Below are 22,175 nucleotides of genomic sequence, written 5' to 3'. Positions count from 1 at the left end.
GACAAAACTGTTTTTCCGCTAGTATTGGGTAAGAAACTGTTATACTTTTATCACTACTAATAATCCACATAGCAACTAACTCCCAGGTAAATAATGAAGTAATATTAGTGATAGAATTTCTACCATTTAGCAACTGATGGCAATTTGCCAGTAGGTGGAATTACAAAATGTACAATGCTTATGTTAACAGATCCAAAAAAGTATGCAATCACAAACGTAATTTCATCTTTCAAAAAAACTATGGATTAATAATTTTCTATTTCCTATTCATGATATGAGCTGCCATATTTTCACTTGTGTTTTTAGTTTATAATTTACCTCATGTTAACACTAGGTTAACTTGAAATCAAATATCATTAGTTAAATACAATTTGATTTGGTTACAGAGTTTTTTCTTGTTTATGTACAATAAGTGTACACTCAAAAACATACTGAGCTGCTAATAAAAAAGTAAATAGTCATTGACATTTATTTCAATGATATTAAATACATACTTTATACAGACATTTTTAAATGAACAAATATTAAAAAAAATTATACTGATAGATGGTATAAATCCTTTGGACATCAAATGATCTTCAAAACATTTTCAGTTAGGAACAATTGTTTAATAAAAAAATACTTTCTTCTTGAGTCCTTTGGCCCTGAAAAGAAATATTTTCAAGATTAAAAAATTAATTTAAAATTACACACCTTAATTATATCAACCAATACCAGTATAAGCATTTAATTCTTAAATATATGAGATTCGCAAAAGTTTGACAAGTAAAAACAGGCTTTTACAAACATAGAGAATTTCAATTTAGTCTAATGCAGCATTAATATAAGTGCACAAATTGTTCTTTCCCACGGAATCATTCAAGACATATTTTGACTTGCCATGACAAGAATAAATGACAACAAAATGCAGTGGACATTGAGCCTAGGCACCATGAGCAGGAAATATCACAATTGCCCATGCACCTTCTTCAGGGTTAATGCAAGTGATTTTGCAGTTCTGTATTCCATGTACTCTTCCCTCCCCTTGGCCATCCCATTCCGTGCACAATTCCCACTCCCTGACAATACATTTTGCACAGGCTGGAGCCACCAAGTTTAGTGATACCCAAACTCATTAAAATAGGACAAGGTGACGAAAGAGTGAGTAAAGAAAAAAATGTAAATTGGATGAATTGATAAGCAGACAAGTATGAAAGAAGTTAATTCATTAGTTTGGTCATGTTGAAAGCATGACAACGATGTGATTCAGTTGATCAAACATAACATGAGAGAAGAGTAAATGGTTAAAGAAGAAGGCATATACAGAGAGTCTTTGGTTATTATAGTTGGAGGGATTCTCAAGACAAAATATATTAGAAACCTCAGGAATAGAATGTCATGTATGAAAATATATAAGAGAATAAAATGATAGGGCAGCACAAGAAAATTAGTGAAATAAAGTCTCTTGAAAATATATAAAATGAGGTTACTTTTAATTTTGCTGACATTGAAAATGTAATGCCATGAAGGGGGTGGGGATCGAGATGGTGCGGGGGCTAACGTACTGGCTTCCCACCCTGAGGGCGCGGGTTCAAATCCCGGCGGTGTTGAATATTTTTCAGAGGTATCTCGATCCCTACTTGAGGTGCTTTGTGGAGGGCACTTTGAGTGAGTACGCCGTCCGTCGGATGGGACGTTAAGCCGCGGACCCCTTGGCGCCTTTCGTAAAGAGTAGGCTAATGCCGACGCCGGGTTTCTCTCCACCCTTCATCCTTTCCTGTCCTTCCCCTATGGCGCAAATGACCTTAGCTGTCGGTCGCCTCCCCTCAAAACTACTACTATGAAGGGGGTACCTTATATATAAATACACTAACTTGCCTGGTATGTACACATTTAGCTATCATCTAAAATAATTTTTTTATATTTCACCTTCACCTGTTACCATTGAAGTTTCCTCTGATCTCAAAAGAAATCTTGAGCAGGGACCATTTACACACTCAGCACCACATGTAGGATTGAACACCTTCGAGCAGTCACATCATGCAAAAGAAGAGCGTCCTCCCAGAACTTTTTCACTTTATCTTTCTAAAAAACATAATTTTGCAACCTGCTTTTCTTCAGCTTTTGAATATCCTTGAGGTAGAGAGAAATTCACTTAGTAGTTGAGCATTTCTTGAGAGGATGGGTGCATATTGTTTTGCTTCCCTCCAGATTACTTCAAGTTTTCTGCCAGAGTTTTATTACGACTATGATTAATTCTCTGAGATTTTGTTCTCCAAACATTCATCTTAAAATAATGAAAAATCATTAAGTATTGAGATACAAGTTGTAATAAAATTCTTGATGTCTTTCATTATTCCTAGCACAGGAATTTCACTTGTTTCTCTTTCATTAGCCTTACTTTTTCACAGCACAGTGAGAATGAAACCTCCACTCACTGAACAAGATCATTAAAGAGGCACCACATTTGAAAATCAAATGAACTTATCCATCAAACCACAATGTTGTACAGTAGAACCTTGCTTAACTACCATTATTCATTCCAGAATCTTACTCATATTGCAAAACACTCATTGAGCAAAACAATTTTTCCCATATCAATGAACATGGAACATGATGGAAAAACTAAATTGGGAATAAGGTTTATTCAAAGAAACTTAAGCATTTGTTAAGATTGCGAATCATCTTCAACTTTTCTTATACCTAGGAACGAACCACCCTGAAATGTGAATTCGGTTTGCAGAAAAAAAATTACATTTAGCCAGCTCTTTTGGACTTAACACTCTATTAAAGGCTCATGGAATTTCTGTATATTAAACAAGCAGCATTTTAATTTTCAAATAACTGATTACATTGGCACAAAGCAGCAGTGTGAGACAATCTTTGATTGACTTATGGCCTGGCAATACATTCTCCTCTACAGGTACATAGGTTTGTCTCGGCATCTGTTTCCAAAATAGACCAATTTCATCACAATTAAAAACCTGTGGTGGCAGATATCCTTCAGAATCTATGAGCTTCTAAAAGTCACCGGTGAAGTTCTCAGATCCTTTTGTACTGAAGTTTGATGCTTCACCATGGCTTAATATGCTGTGGATGCCGGTTATTTTGTTACACTTCTCAATCCACCCATGGCTTCACTTCAATACTTCTTTTTCATTCCATTGATGATCATGGCATCTTTTTAAAAAGGTCAGCAAAATGCACTTTTACCTTCCCAAAATGCTCTCATTAATATCATCTTCCAATTGCTTTTGGTGTATCCATTTAAGAAGCAACCATTCAACATCAATGGGAATATGTAACTGTAGATATTCTTGTCATTCCATTTGAAGCATCTATCTACTTAATTTTGTCTTTGAGGATAGTGCAAATCGTTGACATTGACCGATTGTATGTGAATGCTGGATCAGCTATGCTCACACCTTCTTAATTTTCAATAATTTCACTTTTCATTTCCATAGTGATTTTTCTCCTTTCATGGATGTTTTCCTGCAGTGACATTTTTGCAGGGTTATTATTCTTTATCCAAAAAAATCACAATTAATATGCCTCAACACAAAGTTGGATAAATGTGTGATCACTAGCAACACTACAATGTTAGTCGAATGAGTGGTTAAGACAAACTGATGCAGCAGGTACACAATCCAGGACTTCCCCAGTCCTCATCACTTGTTATGTGAAATGTCACGCGTTAAGCAAGTCATTTAAATATTTTTTGCTCATTATGTAAGGTACTTACTAAGTGAGATTCCACTGTACGAGAGGTGTTCAACAAGTAAGGAGACTTTTAAAATTTTGGGGGCAACATACATTTCATTTTTGATTTTTTTGTTTTGTTGTATTGGTACATATGTTCCAAACATTTGTTTACAGTTTTGACAATATACCACATTTAGTTTGTTATTGACAGTTACAAATGTTAGATGTGCTTTGGTGTGCTCGGAGATTTTCTACTGTAAAAAAAATGGATCAGAGAATTTTCATTAAATTTTCAGTAAAAAATGGAAGTAAGTGCTCCAAAACACTTGACATGTTGACAGTGGCATATGGTGAGTCTTCTTTGAGTAAAAAGAATGCTAACAAGTGGTACAAGACCTTCCAAGATGGCCGAGAAGGTGCCAAGGAACCTTGCTCTGGATGCCCCAGCACGTCAACAACAGATGAAAACGTTGAAGCAGTGATGAAAATTGTTTTGAAAAATCGTCGAATCACTATTAGAGAAGATGCTGAGGATGTTGCCATATCAATTGGCTCGTGCCATGCAATATTTTTGGATTTTTTGGGCATTAGAACTGTGTCAGCGAAGTTCGATCTGAAACTGCTTCAAAATGACCAGAAGAACCATTGCATGAGCATCGCTCAGGAGCTGTTGAATGACGTCAATGATAATTCTGATTTCCTCAAAAGAACCACAACTGGTGAAGAATCATGAATATGTAGTTATATCATGAAAAACAAAGCCCAATTGTCCCAATAGAAGAACCCAGGAGAACCAAGACCAAAAAAAAGCACGCCAAGTTCAATCAAATGTCAAGGTTTTGCTCACTGTTTTCTTCGATTGCCATGGCGTAGTGCATTAGAAGTTCTTACCATATGGTTGTACAGTCAATTAAGAGTATTACCTTGAAGGTATGCGCAGTTTGCAAGAAGTAATATGAAAAAAAACGTCCAAAATTGTGGAAAAACAAATCATGGTTTTGCACCTCGATAATTCACCTCCTCACTCATCGTTGCTTGTGAGAGACATTTTGGCCACAAACAATGCCACAGTCATGCTTCGGTCACCATATTCACCGGATTTAGCCCCCAGCGACTTTTTCCTGTTCCCCAAAACTGAAGAGACCTACGAAAGGACGGAGATTTTCAACGATTGAGGAGATAAAGACTGCATCGCTGGAAGAACGTAAGGCTATACCAAAAAGTGCTTATCAGAAATGCTTCAAGGATTGGAAAAAGAATTGGCACAAGTATATTATATCTGGGGGTGATTAATTTGAAAGGTACAACTTGAATATTGAAGAATAAATCAATATTTTTTCATATGAGTATAAAGTCACTTTGCCTTTTGAACACACCTCGTATGTTTCTAAAACTTGTAACCATTCACTTACATAGCTAGGTAGTAGGTGCTTAAGAATACAATTTTTCGAGGAGTAAGACCTCTGAAATCAAAAATTTATACTAACTTTGCATATTTCCCAGGGCCGTGATTTGTACGAATTCAAAAATAGACATTTTAGTAACTTTTACCACCTTACCTTTTATCCTTATCAAGGAAGTCAAAGTCGTGCGTACTTCATTATGACTAATAAGAATGCACTCTTAGACAACTTGTCCTGCGTAATCATAAAATAACAATGAAATTGAAACTATAACAGTACATGAGAAATACCTAAAAATTGGTCAATATTGACGCATATCAACACATTTCCTGGCCTAACTCCTGGAGTAAATTTTAAGAATTGTCCAATGACCATCTGAACAGATTGTCGCATAGTCAGACCAGAAAAAACTTACATTTGGAAGCAATGTAAAGCTTCATCACAGATTTCAATAATTCTGATAAAAATAAGGAAATTTCCTATTTTATGTAAATTACTTATTAAAACTAAGGGTTCACATATGCAATGAAAGAAGAAGAAAGCATCGTTAACCAGTACCTCATTCTTTCAGCTGCAATGGAATATCAGAAGTATGAATAATTAAATCTATGCATATCCTTCTTCATCAGATCTCTTGTAAGCTGAGAGTGTCACTGGCCTCAACGGTAGAACAGCTGGGTTCATTTTGTATTTCCACAGAACTTGGTTGGCAACTTTCAGATTTTAATGCAAAAGCTCTTGTGGTTCTGAAAAATAAAAATTGGTAATAATGCACTTAAAAATAAAGCAAGCACTATACCATTTGAATTTATAATTTTTTTACGTTTTTACCCTATAAATACCAAGACAACAACACAAGCACACTATATTACAGCGAAGGTTTTATTCTACATTCTGCCAGATTTGGGCTGTATGTTAAGTTACAGACAGTACCCAACAGGTTTGTACCGGTGAAATAAAATAAAAATAGAACAGTTTAACAGAAATAAAACAAAAATAGTTTGCAATTATATGAGGTTAAGTCAATAAATAACGCACAAAACTGGATAGAGGCAATGACAACCGAAGTAACTTCCTGAAATTTATCATTTTTTTTTTACATGTTCACTCTATACATTCAGAGACACCTATCCCATCTCTAAAGTCTTTAATAACCGGCAGCAAAGAAGTCTTTGTTTGCTGCTGCAGCCAACAAGTAAGCCCTCCGACTATGGCATCATCATTTTCTAAATGTGGGCCACACAAATGATATTTTAGGGGCTGAAACAGATGAGAATCACTGGAGGCTAAGTCAGGACCGTATGGTGGATGTTCCAATGATTCCCAATGAAACATTTGTAACAGCTCCCACATTTGCCTAGCAACTTATTTACCAACTTATCCTTATATTTGAGCATAATATGTAAGTAGTGTTGATATGAAACATCCAGAGGACTATGACTTTCTTTGGATTAGGGGTATCATCATTGACTCTTTTTGCATTTTATTGGAATTACTATTTATAATTTGGTTCATCTTTGCAGCGAAGTGCGCAATCATGATTCCTGTCATCAATATCACCAACTCCAATGATCCATGGCAGCACCAAGACTTGTGATGCATTGGGATGTGTATTATTTACAGGGATGGATTATTAAATTTTGTTGCTTCTGTAACAGACATCACTGAAGCCAAAAATGGAAAATAAAGAGTAAAAAATGAAGATGTTGCAAAGAGTAGTAGTTGTAGGGGAGACGACTGACAGCAGAGGTAATTTGCCCTATTAAGGATTAGGAAAGGTAGAATGGTAACGAGAAAACTGGCATTGGCATTAGCCTATTCTTAACGAAAGGCACCAAGGGGTCCACGGCTTAACGTCCCATCCAATAGATGGCCCACTTACCCGAAGTGCTCTCCACAAAGCACCTCAAGTAGGGATCAGGATACCACTGAAAAATATTTCACCTCCAGGATTCAAACCTGGTCCCTCTGGATGGGAAGTCAAGCCAGTGTGTTAGCCACTGCACCATCCAAATACCCCAAGGTGCAAAGATTAACATCATTAGAGTAAGAACAGTCCAATGAGAAAAGTTGAAATGGATGACAGGTAAATAAGCACATAAAAATCACTGCTTTTTCACTGAATTACAGCATCAAAATACTACAGACTTGCCTGAGCAGTGAAAATCCATTGGAAAAACCTTCAGCCCACCACTACACGAACCCACCTGTTTTGGTGCCTATTCTTAGGGTGTGAAGTGGCAGCCCATTCTTCTGCTGGAAAACCTTGCTCTCTCTTTCTTCTTCCACTTCTTTCTCCTTTCGTCGCTTTCTTTGAAGTGCTGGGCAAATTATCTTCCGAGTCAGTCTCTGTTTCTTGACTAGATACATTCCTTTCCAAAGCTTTGGTTATTTCTGTTTTGTTTTGCCTTTTAAAAGCATCTTTTTTCAGTTTTCTTTTAGAACTTTCTGAAAGAAAAAAAACTGAGTTAGACACATGAAATACATCAACACTATCTACCAATGATGTCTTTATATTACAGAGTCAGTTCATACTTATGCTTGTAAACCATCATTTTAGTATATGTAGATATTACCACATCTAACATCAAATAGGTATATTATCAGTAATGAGTGAACTAATCAGTAATGATTAAACCAATCATTAATGATTAAACTAATCAGTAATGATTAAACTAAGTCATTACAGAAGGAATACTTTGTACCAAATGCAGTGGTGTTAAGCCTCCTTGATTGCACCTTTTACAGTCCATTCCTTCAAGCCCTGGCTCCAAACCAGGTAAACAATTATGGTAAGTAAGTTTGATTTGCCTCATTAGTACATATTGTATTTTCCTGAAGACTCGGGAAGGTATCAGTCAGACTATATTATAATAAGGCACAGAATTAGGAAGAGCATGATCAATTTGCAATTTCTCAGAAGTGGATGCAGACTTTAGTAAAAATTTAGTAATTATGACGTGTGTGACATTCATTTCAAATGGTAAAACAGGGAAAACAGTTTAAGAAATGGAACATAGAAATATTAACTGGACCGATAAGGAGAGAGCATCGGCCAGCTTATAGAAAATCATGAGCGAGGAAAGAGCGCTGGGTACTATTTAGGAAAAATGGGAACACATCAAAAGCCACAAAAAACTATAAAAATAGTAATGAGTATAAGGGAATAGAAACTATGAAGAGCAAACTAAATGATTAGAAAAATGAATGAGAGACAGAAACGGAATAATATAAACAAAGAAGTTGTATAAACACAAAGTTAATTAGAAGGAAGTACTAAGAGCAAAATAATAAACTGAGGCACAAAACAAATAGAGTGAAAGAAGTAAAGTGGAAGAACCCAATGCAAAAGGGTAAATAAAAATTAGAATGCTGTACAAGAAGGTAAAAGCACAGTCAGGAAGTAAAACAGGTATATCATTTCAAAACCAAAGATAAGTCTGGAAATCTATTTGAGCCAGGGAAGATATAAGAGAAGTAGAAGGAACTATATGGTAAAGACATTAGGCAAACAAGCTCAGACATAGAAATAGAATATGAAATAAATGAGGATAGCTTAGGTTCAAGCTTACTCAATGGTGAGATAGAAAGGGCATCGAGGGAAATAAAACCCTATAAGACAATGGCAGTAGACAACCTTCCCATGGAACTATGTATTGAAAGCTTTAGGAAAAGTTACAAGCAGCCAAATGTGAGAACTAGAGAACAATAAATTTGATTTCGCACACAGTTAAGTGGTTCTCAGGATCATCAATAGAAGGATTGGAGAGTAGCTTAGGGTATAATTAATATGGCCTGAGGCAGGGAATGCACACACATAATGCCATAGCATTAATAAGATCACCAAAAGAGAGAAATATAAAATATAATCAGGATGTATTTGTGTTTCATAGAATGAGTAAGCGTTTAATACAGTGAATAAAGTAGAATTAGCGAATATTTAGGAGAAAATAGGAGATCTATTTCTGCTCAGGTGGGAGTGAGGGATTGAGATTCTGAATAGCCAGTTTTAGGAAGAGGGGTAAGACAGGGGTGTGCATTATTGCCTCTGCTTTTTCAATTTTATGAGGCTGAAATGGTAAGAGAGGCATGGGAAGAATTGGAGGGAGGTATGAAAATTGGTGAGTATTCATTAAGTCAGTTAGGTTTGCTGATGAGCTTTAGTTTGCCAGTCAGTCAAGGATTTGGAAACATTGCTGAAGGCACTGGAAAGCTAAGGTGGTAGGTCTGAAATGAAAAAAAATGTAAACAAAACAAAAGTCATGCTGTTTTCGAGAAACAGGAAGGCTAATTTAACATTGAAATAGGAGTTAATTAACTTATGTAGGTAATATGATAAATCTAGAGGGGAGGTTTTTGAAATGATGGTTTGGAGAGTGATGGAAATATGAAATCCAGAGAAAGAAAACAAATGTGCTCAGTGTGGCGGGAGAGGCAGGAAAGAAGGATTCAGAGCATTTTGAATGTGAAAGGGATATTGGAAACTGTGACAGAGGGGAGGACATTAGGCAAACGAGAAAGGGGCAGGAATAGGATAGGGATGCTGGATGGAATGAAGGGAGGAAACAAGTATGCAGAATTGAAAAGGGAATTACTGTAGTGTACGATTTCAGGTTGTGTTATTTACCATATTTGGAGAGGCAAGTAAATGTAATAATGCACAATTAAGAGGGTACTTAGAAAGGTTCTCAGAATGACCATCAGATTTCGGCATTAGCACAATTAGTTCCCCATGCAGTACAGAGAAATCTGGCTTAATAAGCACCATAGATAGCGAGTAATTTGCACAATGAGTGATGACCAGAGGGGGATATCTGGAGTGATTGCACCGGCTGTTTATGTTTGTGTTTAGCACAAGTTCCACCAGCATCATTACGTCGCTAGTGATTGCACATTTGTCCACATTGTGCTCATTTGTGACTTTTCCAGCGGTTAAATAATATTTTATAAATAGTTTTAAAAATGTCCCCAGAGAAAGAGTCAAAAGAAGACAATCAAAAGAGAATAAAACTAATTAATTATAATGCTAAAATGCATTTGAAAAAATTGAAAAGTCGGTAAAAACAAACAACTCTTGAATGGTTCCTAGTAAAAATGAATTATCAATGTATCATAAATAATAACCTAATTATTTTGATTCTTATTTGTTTTCTACAAATCAAATTTGCATACTGTGTGGTTTCATTCTGCAATAGAAGAAAAGGTGAACATGAACCATGAGCTTAAATAATGTTTATAAAATTTTCTTTGAATTAAGGGGATCGAGATGGTGCGGGGGCTAACGTCCTGGCTTCCCACCCTGAGGGCGCAGGTTCAAATCCTGGCGGTGGTGAATATTTTTCAGAGGTATCTCGATCCCTACTTGAGGTGCTTTGTGGAGGGCACTTTGAGGGAGTACACCATCTGTCGGATGGGACGTTAAACTGCGGACCCCTTGGCACCTATCGTTAAGAGTAGGCTAATGCCAACGTCGGGTTTTTCTCTACCCTTCATCCTTTCCTGTCCATCTCCTATGGCGCAAATGACCTTAGCTGTCGGTCGCCTCCCCTCAAAACTACTACTTTCTTTGAATTAACTTTGCACAAAATTTATTTTTTTCGGCATGGGATACATTATCATATTTAACATTACTTTACATGGGAAAAAATTATTCACTAATTGAATGTTTCGTTTTACGAGAAAGGTGACAGAGAGGATCATACTCATATGAAGAGGTTCTACTGTAATAGGTAATCCTTTAAGAGTACACACACAGAAAGAGATCTGTGGAGCGGATTGTTGTTTAATTGCAGTGATTTGTGAAGATGGAAAAATTGAGATTCAAGAATTGATTAAATTCTTTGCATAAAAAGGTATGAAAGCAAAGGAAATTCATGCTGACTTTCAGAATACTCAGAGGGACTCTGCTCCTTCATAACTGTTGCCAAGTACACCAACAAGTTTAAATTTGGTCGAAACAGCTTAGATGATGATCTGTGTAGTGGTCAGCCAAAATGTGCCACTACCCCAGGAATTATTCCAAAAATGCATTAAATGATCATGGAGGATCACAGACTGAAAGTGCGAGAAACCACTGAAGCTGTAGGGATGTCATCTGAATGGGCATATTACATTTTAAAAGTGGAATTGGATATGAGAAAATTATCTTCTAGATGGGTGCCACAGATCTTGATGCAGGATCTCAAATACATCAGAATGGAATTTCCAGTACAATTTTTGGCAAATTTTAAGAACAACCAACAAGATTTTCTGCACCAATTTGTGACCACAGATGAACTTTGGTCAACTATTATACTCCAGAGACAAAACAGCAGTCAAAGTAGTGAAAACAAGTTAATTCACCACCACAGTTTTCTGGGAAGTGAAAGGTATTCTGCTGATAGATACCTTCCCACTGGACAATATTAAACCAACCACCTGAAAAAATTTCAGCAGAAGATACATGAAAAAAGGTCAGGATTGGCGAGGTAGAAAGTCATCTTTCATCAAGACAATGCGGGCCAACACACAAGTGTCATTGCCAGGGCAAAAATACGTGAATTAAGATGTGAACATTATGTCGGTCAGACCGGCAGGAATATCAAGTTACGAGTCAAGGAACACGCTAGGTGTCACAAAAATCAGAATAACAACTCTCTCTTCGCCAAGCATTTACTAGAATTCAACCACAGCAGTGACTTTGTCCCAGAGATATTACACACACTCCCAAAAGGATTAAAAATGGACGCTCTCGAGCAATTAGAGATTAGAAGGCACTTGGTGAACCCCAACACGACACTTTGTAATGAGCAATTGTTCCCATACCCCTCCCCACTCCTCTCAGAAAAACTAGCCTGGAAATGGTCAAAACAATCCATCAACGCACCTGCGAGCCCCCACCCCTCTCAAATCCTTCCAACCCTCCCCGCCCCCACTATGTCCTGAGGGTATATATGCTTGCTCTGTCTGTTTTGCAAATTTGTACCTGATGATGCTGCAAGTCTGTGAAACGCGTTGTACCGTATAATAAAATCTGTGGAAAAGTACGAGTCTTTCTTTCTTTTTAGTATGGATATTAAATACTTCCACGAAGTGAAGCCTGAAACAATAGAATATATACCCTTGTATATATTTGTGAACCATCAAAACCTACCTTAACCTGTAAAATACCAATAATAATACCTACGTATCACAACATGGCACAGAAGCTCGAACCTCATGTTCCACTGATTATTATATAGAATTTTGTACCCCTCCAAAAATTTGATAACAAGAGCCCAATGCATACATACAAGGGTAATCCCATAAGTACCCGACCCAACAAAGAAAACACAAAAATTTTGGAAAAAATGTATTTATTTTTCAACATAAATTCCTTTCAGCTCTATACATATTTCCCAGGAATGTTCAATAAGTACAATACCCTTTTTATAATAAGAACTGTCTTGCTCCTCAAAATAGCCACTGACTGCCAACATCACTTCTTCACGGTTGGAAAATCTTTAACCACCATTTCTTCAAGTTTGCAAATAGAAAATAATCCGAGGGGGCTAAATCTGGAGAATAGAGTGCATGAGGTAGCAATCCAAACTTTAATTCATGAATTTTGGCCATTGCAATAACACGTTTGTGAGTTGGTGGATTGTCTTAATGAAACAACACTTTCTCCTTAGTCAAAGGCGGCTGCTTTTGCTTGATATCTTCGCTCAAGCATTGCAATAAGTTGGCATAGTACTCGCCGTTGATAGTTTTTCCTTTTTCAAGATAGTCAATGAAAATTATCCCACGCACATCCCAATAAACCGATGCCATGACCTTGTCTGAAAATGAAACGGTGTTTGCCCTTTTTGTAGCCGGTTCCCCCTTTTGAATCCATTATTTTGATTATTCTTTGGTCTTCGGTGTGAAGTAATGGAACCATGTTTCATCCGTGGTTATGAAATGGTGCAAAAATTCTGATTTGTTGCTGTGAAACTTTGCTGAATACTCAATTGAAACATCTTCACGACACTGGTTTTCCTCGAGTGTGAGGAATTGCGGCACCCATCTTGCATACAGCTGTCTCATGCCCAAATTTTAAGTTAATATGTGATGTACCGCACTTTTTGAAATGCCTATTATGCCTGCTAGCTTGCGCACTTTAAGTCAACGATCATTCAGTATCATTTAGTGAATTTTCTTCACCATTTCTAGTCATCAGCTCATTTGGTCGACCAGTGTGATGCTACTCCAGATAGCTCGCACAGCCTTGTTTAAACTCTGCTACCCAATATTTTGCTGCTGTAAACGAAGAAGCGGACTCACCTAGAGTCAAATCCAATTCAGCTTTTATATTGGTTGGGCTGAGGCCTTTCAAAGAAAAGTATTGTATCACATAACGATGACCAATTTTCTCCATTTTAACAATTTCACAGAAAACGTTCAATATTGATGGCTGCCAAATAAATACTTAACAACGTGGTATCTTCAAACGTGAAGCATATGCTTTACAGATTGTATACTTTCTAATACAGTGATATTTTTCAAACAACTATCGCCATCTCTAGGTCAGGCCAGTTGCTTCTGGGCCTACCCATGTAATCTTCAATCAGATGGCTCATTAAATAAGAATTGAACCAATGCTAGACATCAAAAGTGAAAACTGAAGATGTGGTTGTTATAAAATGATGCATGGCACTAATATCAACCCACCTAATAATTCATGGATAACTCATGCTATTAGTATGTCATCATACACTTTTGATTTGCAATAGAGGCAATGCGCAAAGGTGTTGTGTGTAATTATGGAAAACATATTTATTAAATTTTGTATTCCATAATCTTATACATAGGTATGTATGAGATGTTTATCAAGTTGATTAAAAGAATTAATCACTACGAAGTATAATAACACATTTTCTAGAAAATAATTAATTTTTCAACAGTGTTTAAAAATTATTAAAAGAGTAATTTCTAGTCTGGCCCATCTCAAACTGAGAATAACCCATTTTCTTAAACGGTTTCCCATTCGGAAACGGTTTCTTTCACATTCATTAATTACCATAATGGTCTATCAAAAATAGCTAAATACAGACCAAATTCTATCCCCTACCATGAAAATTCAAACACAAGATAAACAAGCGCAGAATTAATTGGTATGAAGCATAATATCACATGAAGAGGAATTTTCTTGAAAATCTGTCATTTTAAGAGGTTACAAAGAAAGTTAAAAGTTTTACAGTTGTAATTTCCAGGCTGGCCCACTTGTAATTGAGAATAATTCATTTTACATGGTTTATTTTATATTCATGTATGACCATAATAGTATATACAAAACATTAAAAACAGACCAAAGTCCGCTCCCTATGATTCCCTCCGCATATGGAAAAATTTCACCCCCTTTTACGATGGTGACAATTTTTGCATAATAGTAAGTGCCTCAGGCAAGTTCCAGCAATAAACTTCAGTAATATTTTTAATACATTAGGATTATTATACCTTCAAGATTAGTCGATGGTTTACCACCTCCAATGGCTGCATTCATGGCCTCAAGTAAGCTGGGAGCGGTAAAACTCAAGCTCTTCGGCAGTTTGCCATTTTGATCACCTAAAAGAATGATTGAAATTCCTTAAATCAAGGTATTAAGCTAGCTGGAAGAAACAATGTTTAAACTCCCACTCAATCCAAATTACCATTATTATTTTCCTTACAACTTTGTGAGAGTGAATGATAACAATGCTAAGGTGGGATTTCATTCTGGATCATTGAGTTTCACTTGATCATTGAGGGAGCTTTTGCTGAGTTACATGAATGACAACTTTACTACATGTCCACACAGAATGGGTCTGAAGAAATTTTGTAAGAGTTTACATCCAGTGCAATGCCATCACTTTGGAGAAGATTACCAGAGCTCTCCCTAAGCATAATGTGGTCATAAGGTTCAATAGCATTGCCAATAAAAATAACATCCCGTGATTAGAAAAATGTTGCTGTCGAAATAGCATATGAATGTGTATAGATAGATGGAGGTCTTTATTTGGGTGAAATTGAGACCAAATGGTCCCTTCAAATGGTCTCTTCTTCTCGTGTATATGAAGTACACATGTGGGAAACCCTTCAACAACCAAACTTTGAGATTGCTTCCAGATTTGAAAAGCCCCAAAAAATGACCATAGATAAGTTTCTCATTGGATAGCAGTAAATGCATGGTCTGTTCCAGGATATAACAATTATGAAGAATCCAATGTCTATGCCAAAGAAAATAGATATTTTCCACAACTGTGATCAATGCTAAGAAAATAATTATACAGCAAGATGGAACAATATGGCATCAACCGGAAAAACATTGTATCATCTGTATTTCACTGCAAAAACTGCCATAGAGACAATAAAGAACCTTCTCTCATGTCCTAGGAAATTTGCTCTATCAAACTGATAAGAATTTCCCTTCCTCAACCAAACATGGACAGCATCTCTAGGCTACTCTGCTATTTTTCAGGTTTTCCAACATATCTTATAAAAAAGGTGCCCCCTTAACATTAACTAGGTCTCAACTCAAGCAAAAAATCAAACCTTAATAGCTTTTTCAATGCTTTATCAGTTAAAAACTGATTTTCATCTAGCACAAAAAAATGATAACACGAAGAAAATAAATCATTTCATTGCTCACCATAAAGAAGAGTTTTCATTGTTTGATATCTTGTTTCAATATCCTGCACCTGTTCCAACAGTTTTGACTTTTTTAAAAAGTCTAATGCAAATGTTTCAGGGGAAAAGTCTTCCTCATCAGATGACTCTTCATCCTTCATAGAATTGAGGTTGTCATCACCAGGTTTGTGAAGCAAATATTTTCTGATATTGTATTCAATTCCATACTGCAAAAAAGATGAAGTAGTGGTCTGCATAAGAAACCTAGGTGCTATATTTGCATTAACAATCACATAATTATAATGAGTAAAGATATAAAAAGATTAAAAATAAATTAACTCTTATCAATTATATTAATAGCAAGGCTTCAACTTAAGAAATAAATTAAAAAACTTTCGATATACAATACATTGTCTCAATTCAATTTATAATACATTTAGACTTTTTTTTTAAGGTAATCTACTGGTTAAGGTAGGTTTTTGGATGGACACAACTACCAAACAAACATTTTATTACTCCTAACAAAACACAAAATTCATCATCCTACTCTATATCAGGTCCCTCTTCATCTCTGAGTACCTTCTTCCTCCCTTCATCCTGTCCAACATCCCTATCCTGTTCCTTCCCTTTCCTCGTTTGCCCAACATTCTCCCCTCTATCACAGTCTTCAACATCCACAGCCGGTCAACACCCGCTTCATCCACTTTTCCTGCCAACATAGGATTTCTCCCAACAAACCCCTCTCTTCGCCCACCATACCAAGTACTTCCTCATTTGTTTTCGTCTCTGTCCATTTCACCTTCTCCATACCAACATTTCAAAAGCCTCTAATCTACGTCTATCCTCCTGCTTCAATGACCACGTTTCCACACCGTACATAGCTACGCTCCATATCAAAGTTTTTACGAGTCTTTTCTTAATGTCCTTACTCAACGTCCCTGTCATCAACTCCCTCCTCCTTGTGAAAGACTCTTTGCCTAGCGCAATTCTTCTCCTTACGTCCCTACTACTTTGACCGGTGTTGATCCAAAACACTTCCGAGATATGTAAACTGTTCTACCTGCTCTAGTTTTTGCCCTCCTACTTTAATGTTAAGCTTAGCCTTTTTCTTTCTAGAAAATTGCATAACCTTGGTTTTATTAATATTGATTCTCATCCCATACCTGTCGCACTGAATTTCCAATTCACTAAGCACTGCTTGCAGTCCCTTGGCTGACTGACAAACTAAAGCTTGGCCATCAGCAAACCTAACTGATTTTACAAATTCCCCGCCCACTTTCATTCCTACCTCGAGTTCTTCCCATGCCTCTTTGATCATTTCCTCTGCATACAGGTTGAACAGCAACGGTGATAATGGGCAACCCTGCCTTACACCCCTTCCTAACACTGCCCAACCGGACTCCCCGTTTCCCACCCGCACCTGAGCAGTCTGAGACATTTACAGGTTGCAGATTAGCCTCCTTTCCCTCCAATCTATTCCTATTTTCTGCAATATACTCATTAGTTTTTCCCCATTCACTCTATCAAACGCTTTTTCGAAATCTACAAAACAGGCAAATACCTCCTGGTTGTGTTCTATATTTCTCTCGATTAATAATCTCACTACTGCAATGGCATCACGCTCTCCCCTTCCTAAACCCAAACTGATCATCCCCTAAGTAATCATTTGCCCTACTCTCTATCCTTTTGTTTATGATCCTGAGAACAACTTTAGCTGCGTGGGATATCAAACTTATTGTCCTGTAGTCCACACAAGATGCCGCCTTTACCTTTTTCAGAATAGAAACTAAAATTTTTAAAGTAATTTTCAAGTAATTATAATGAAATAGCAGTATTTTTCTCAGTAATGTAGAACTATAAACCCAAACTAAGAGAGCACATTCCAAACTAGTACTAATTTACAAAATATAAAATACAAGAGAAAACTATAATTTTTTCAAACCAAAAAAATTCCATCAAAAATGTGAATTTCAACTTATTTATTGACCAACATTGGCATATTTGAACACAATACCATTTAGCTGATCTTTAAGGGCATTGGGCCAAGCAGTTACTGTTTATTCCTCAAATTATCTGATTTTGATTAATGCTATCATGGCAACAAAATACTGCAAAAATGTAAAAAAACAGAAATGCCATTTTTTATTGGCGAAAGGTGGATATATAAGAAATATTTCATGTTTCACTAACCGTTCTTGGAGATAATGTGAAAAGTAAGGCATTTTCAGCTAACATCTTGCTAAACATATAAAGGACATCATAATGACCCTCTTCCCGTAACTGCTCTAAGAATGGATTCAGATGCTCCAAATCTTCATATGTGATACGAATTTTCACAAGACCACTGTGCGCAATGAAACAAAAATGGATTAGAACTTGGTAATTAAAAATTTGAATGCATGGAGAAAGCACTTTTCAAACATAACAATTGGAACCTTGATACATTCTAAATATGCAATGGCATCTGATTGGGCTGTGGGAGCAAATTAACAATCTTCCGTCATCCAGCACTAACCCACAAACAGTTGGCCTTTTAAATCAGGCCATGAAAACCATACCATGGACCCAAGCCCAATGTTGAGCAAAACCAACCAAGGTGGGAAACACACCCACAACCTCAGGTGATTATCAGGCAAGAACAGTACCCCACCACTACCGGGACATGCAAAAAAATGCATGAAAAAGAAATGATGAAATAGCCTACTGATCAAAGCATCCAGCTGGTTCGGGGTCACTTTCCCAAAGGATTTTGGGAAAATTTTACTGACAGCAATATCAATGGATGACCAGCTTTCTGTCCCAATAATTTTATCTGCACCTGTGCTTTGAATAAGGTGATGATATTCTGTGACTTTGTTTTCTAAACTTTGGCAATTAACTACCAATACAGATATTTTCTGGACATTACAGTTTTTTGAATTTTTAACGACGATTGTTTTCTTGTTAATATTAACTCCCTTATTAAATTCTCCACCCCATTCTATCTCATTGGTGTTAAGTTAACTATTGCTAGCACTGAGCTTCACTGCAATTAAAGCTACATAGCTTGGCAAAGAAGACTTTAAAGACCCAATAATTGACCTACACTTTAATCTAAAAAAGCCCAGGAGAGCTTGAATATCCTACCCACTACAGACCAGACAGCCTCAGATGTGCCGTGAACACCAGTATGGTGCAGGGTGTTCCTACACAATTGGACTGCCGGATGAAGGTCGACGAAGGATGCCCCGATATCCCTGCAGAAAGCATGTGACTTCCGATTGATACCAAGGAAAGTCAAGGGCAGAGAGAAGAACACAGAGTCATAGATTCATCTTTGTAGTCTCTTGAATGCATCCCAAAATGGCAAACATTCCCACATCAAAAGTGTGAAATACCAATTTTTTAAAACATCTGCCAAATGCCCTTACCCCAAAATCCACCAGGTTTTCTAGGATGACAGATGCCCAAGAAAACAATATAATTTCTTGAAAATATTTACTTCCTTAATGGGAAAAATTATATGTAATTCATATTTGCCGGAAGCAAAACTGCAACTTAGTTAAGTTTAAATTACAGGCGAAAATCTCCCAGTTAAATGATATAATGGGTGTTTAACACACTCTTGTCAAAAATTGGAGAGGCTGTATCATTTGAATTTTTTGATCTTGAGGATGTAGTGATTCACATCATATTATAGCTAAGGGAGAAATATGTGCAGTAATTAAGCAGAAATTAATTATTCCACAAGTCGCTGAATCCTTTTCATTATATTAATTCCTTTGTCACACATTTTTTTAACTACCCCCCTAGTAATAGTATTTTGGGTAGGCGACCAACAGCTGAGGTCATTTGCGCCATTAAAGATGGCCAGGAAAGGATGAAGGGTGGAGAGAAACCCGACGTTGGCATTAGCCTACTCTTTATGAAAGGCACCAAGCTTAACGTCCCATCCGATGGACATCGTACTCACTCAAAGTGCTCTCCACAAAGCACCTCAAGTAGGGATCGATATACCACTGAAAAATATTCAACATCGCCGGGATTTCAACCCGAGCCCTCTAGGTGGGAAGCCAGTACGATAGCCACAGCACCATCTCAATCACCCATCTTCCCTCCTTCCGCAACACATATGGGATAGGCATTTAAAATGCTCACCACTAAATTCATTACATTTTTAAATTCAACACTCTTCCAATGCATAAACAAGGTAATAACTCAATTGAGAAAACTTGCTCTAATGATACAAGCGAAACTATTTATGAAAAAATCAATGGAAAATTAAAACAAAGCAGAGGGAAATAATGATATGCAAAAGCATAAAGAAATTACTATTACATTTTAACAAGATAAAGCAAAAATAATCATCATCGTTCTCATCACACCTCATCCTCATGTAGTTACAGTGCATTATATTGCAAAAATATCAATAAACCATTTCATGTCAAAACAAAGAAATGAGGTTCATGAAATGGTTAACAATTTACGCACACAAAAATGGCAAAATACATGCAATGGGCCTGTTTGAAAAAAAGGCTAAATGCTGAAGGCTCTGACATTAATTTGCGTAATCTGATAACAAATATGGCTAACCATCTGCACATAGTAAAATAGCTGGGCAAGGTGCATGGACACCATGTCTATGTAATCCAAGTGTGAACAAAAGCATCGCAATAAAACATAAAAGGAATTCACCTCAATGAAACGCCATTCCAGGACCACTAATGACTTCTACCTCCTTAATCCCCATAATGATCCTTCAAACAAAAGTATAGCATTGGAAGTAATGCAGATTAAGGCCACATTATTCCCCATCTCTTTAATATACCCACATAAGTCATCACCCAACGAGATCATAGCCTATGAATTTCCCTCACCTTTTATGTTCCATTCCTCACTACACACATACACCATTATCCTACCATTTCCATGCTATATTTTATCCATTCCACACTCCCCACTAAATTACGGCCAATTTCTATTGATTGTGTCAGTTAATAAACCCTGCACGAAGCAATTGGTATCAAATGGCTGAAGTTTTGAGTCCTATTTCCTCAGACATTTTCTACTTTCTACCCCACCCACCTTTTCATTCTCAACTTTTTCTTGTCAATTCCTTTTTAGCACTTCATTCCTTACCCCCTGTAATCATTTCATAGCACCTGCAAATCGTACCACCCCAAGTTCTTTATGAAACAACACTTCTTAATTCCCACACTCCTTACTCATTCCTGTGTTCTGCCTTATTTGAGTCCCCTTATTCTTGTTTTCAACTCCACATACGTTTCCGTTTTTTAATTTCAAAAATGTTTACGGTAAGCACCATTCAAAATTTACCAACTGGCAGGGTCATTTGTACATGCAAACTTCCAGGAAAAACAAACCTTCAGAAATTCTAGAGCAATGACAAGTTAGCAGATCAAATATGTTGAGAAGAATGTTCATATAATCCACATACACATTCAGCGTTTCACTTGACCTAATGTACAGATCAAGAAATCTGGATCATAAAAAGTACATGGACTAGATATGTTAACATTAGGTGCATACGTCATGAAAAATAAACAACCAGCCTTCTACATTAACGTCGCAATCAACGACTCGCTAAATGTTGGCAATTTTGTGTTTCCTCATTTAGAATTATTTAGCGAAATTCACCACCACCTTGAATTTATCGACCACTACAAGTAACATTAATCTTCATAAATACGCTAACCCAATGACAAACATTAGTTTCCGACAGAGAACTGGCACTGAAAAAGTGATCACCTGGTTGGCTGCTTGTAATAAAGTCCGGCAGATAAATATACACCACCTGCTCTCATTTGCAATGAATGAGGAGGAAACATGAAGGTTTTCGTGATTTGGAGAACTTCCTCAGTGAACTCCACCAATTCTGAGAACGTTTTCCTTCCACTGCAAAATCACAAAAGCAACTTTAGCATTTATGCATTAAGAGCACACTTAAACCATAAAAAAGCCAGTAAAACAAACTTTCACCAGTAAATTAAAGAAAAGCTCATCTTCTGCCATACTTCAACAAAATCATCAAATCGTAAACTGTTTTTTGCAATAAACTCAGACAAGAGTTTTTCACAATCTGCCCGAACACCGGCAGCTATGTATGAGCCTCCGAGACTCATGGTTTCACTTTATTTCTGAATATATAGAACGCAGATTGGCCTATTATTGTGCCGTAATTTAGATCATTTAGTTTCCTTTTTCATTCAGGCTATATCACCGTCGTAATACTGCCCGGTGTAAACAGACAAGATTGGCGGTTCCCTAAAATTGACATCCGAATTACACGTGATGTCACACTTAAATTTTTCGCTGCGTTGTCAAACCTTCATTCGTTTTCTTGCACACCTATACAGAATTCGTATCCGTTGCACAATTTGGCACCGAGGCTACTCTTGATCTACCTCTCATTGGGCAGATTACGTTTCGTCAGAAAGCAGCGTCACGTCATCACCAACAAATATGAAAAGGCCATCTTACGAACGA

The 22,175-nt window shown here is 36.8% G+C and overlaps 1 protein-coding gene across 1 annotated transcript; it reads right to left on the bottom strand.

Moving 5' to 3' along the window:
• Positions 1-512: 512 nt before the first annotated feature.
• On the bottom strand, positions 513-22,052 carry Pbp45 (proximal sequence element A Pbp45). The gene is made up of 8 exons (XM_071583613.1): positions 21,669-22,052; positions 21,438-21,584; positions 17,880-18,033; positions 15,712-15,916; positions 14,541-14,648; positions 7,292-7,532; positions 5,643-5,830; positions 513-644 (listed from the first exon to the last, which is right to left on the bottom strand). Exons 1-7 carry the CDS (start codon positions 21,809-21,811, stop codon positions 5,710-5,712), a joined length of 1,119 nt encoding a protein of 372 aa, XP_071439714.1. The 5' UTR covers positions 21,812-22,052; the 3' UTR covers positions 513-644; positions 5,643-5,709.
• Between the last annotated feature and the right edge of the window lie 123 nt (positions 22,053-22,175).

This window comes from Hetaerina americana, unplaced genomic scaffold, assembly GCF_022747635.1.
Source record: "Hetaerina americana unplaced genomic scaffold, ioHetAmer1.1.p SCAF_14, whole genome shotgun sequence".
In the NCBI taxonomy this organism is placed as follows: Eukaryota; Metazoa; Arthropoda; class Insecta; order Odonata; family Calopterygidae; genus Hetaerina; species Hetaerina americana.
The sequence above is the reverse complement of the archived record's forward strand: the minus strand, read 5'-3'. Positions and strand labels throughout refer to the sequence as shown.

Excerpts from the sequence above, each read along its gene's own strand:
- Pbp45 (XM_071583613.1), bottom strand. The coding sequence starts at position 21,811 with ATGAGTCTCGGAGGCTCATACATAGCTGCCGGTGTTCGGGCAGATTGT. Across the intron at positions 21,585-21,668 it reads AGCTTTTCTTTAATTTACTG|TGGAAGGAAAACGTTCTCAG; the intron begins GTGAAAGTTTGT and ends GTGATTTTGCAG. Across the intron at positions 7,533-14,540 it reads ACCATCGACTAATCTTGAAG|AAAGTTCTAAAAGAAAACTG; the intron begins GTATAATAATCC and ends TTTTTCTTTCAG.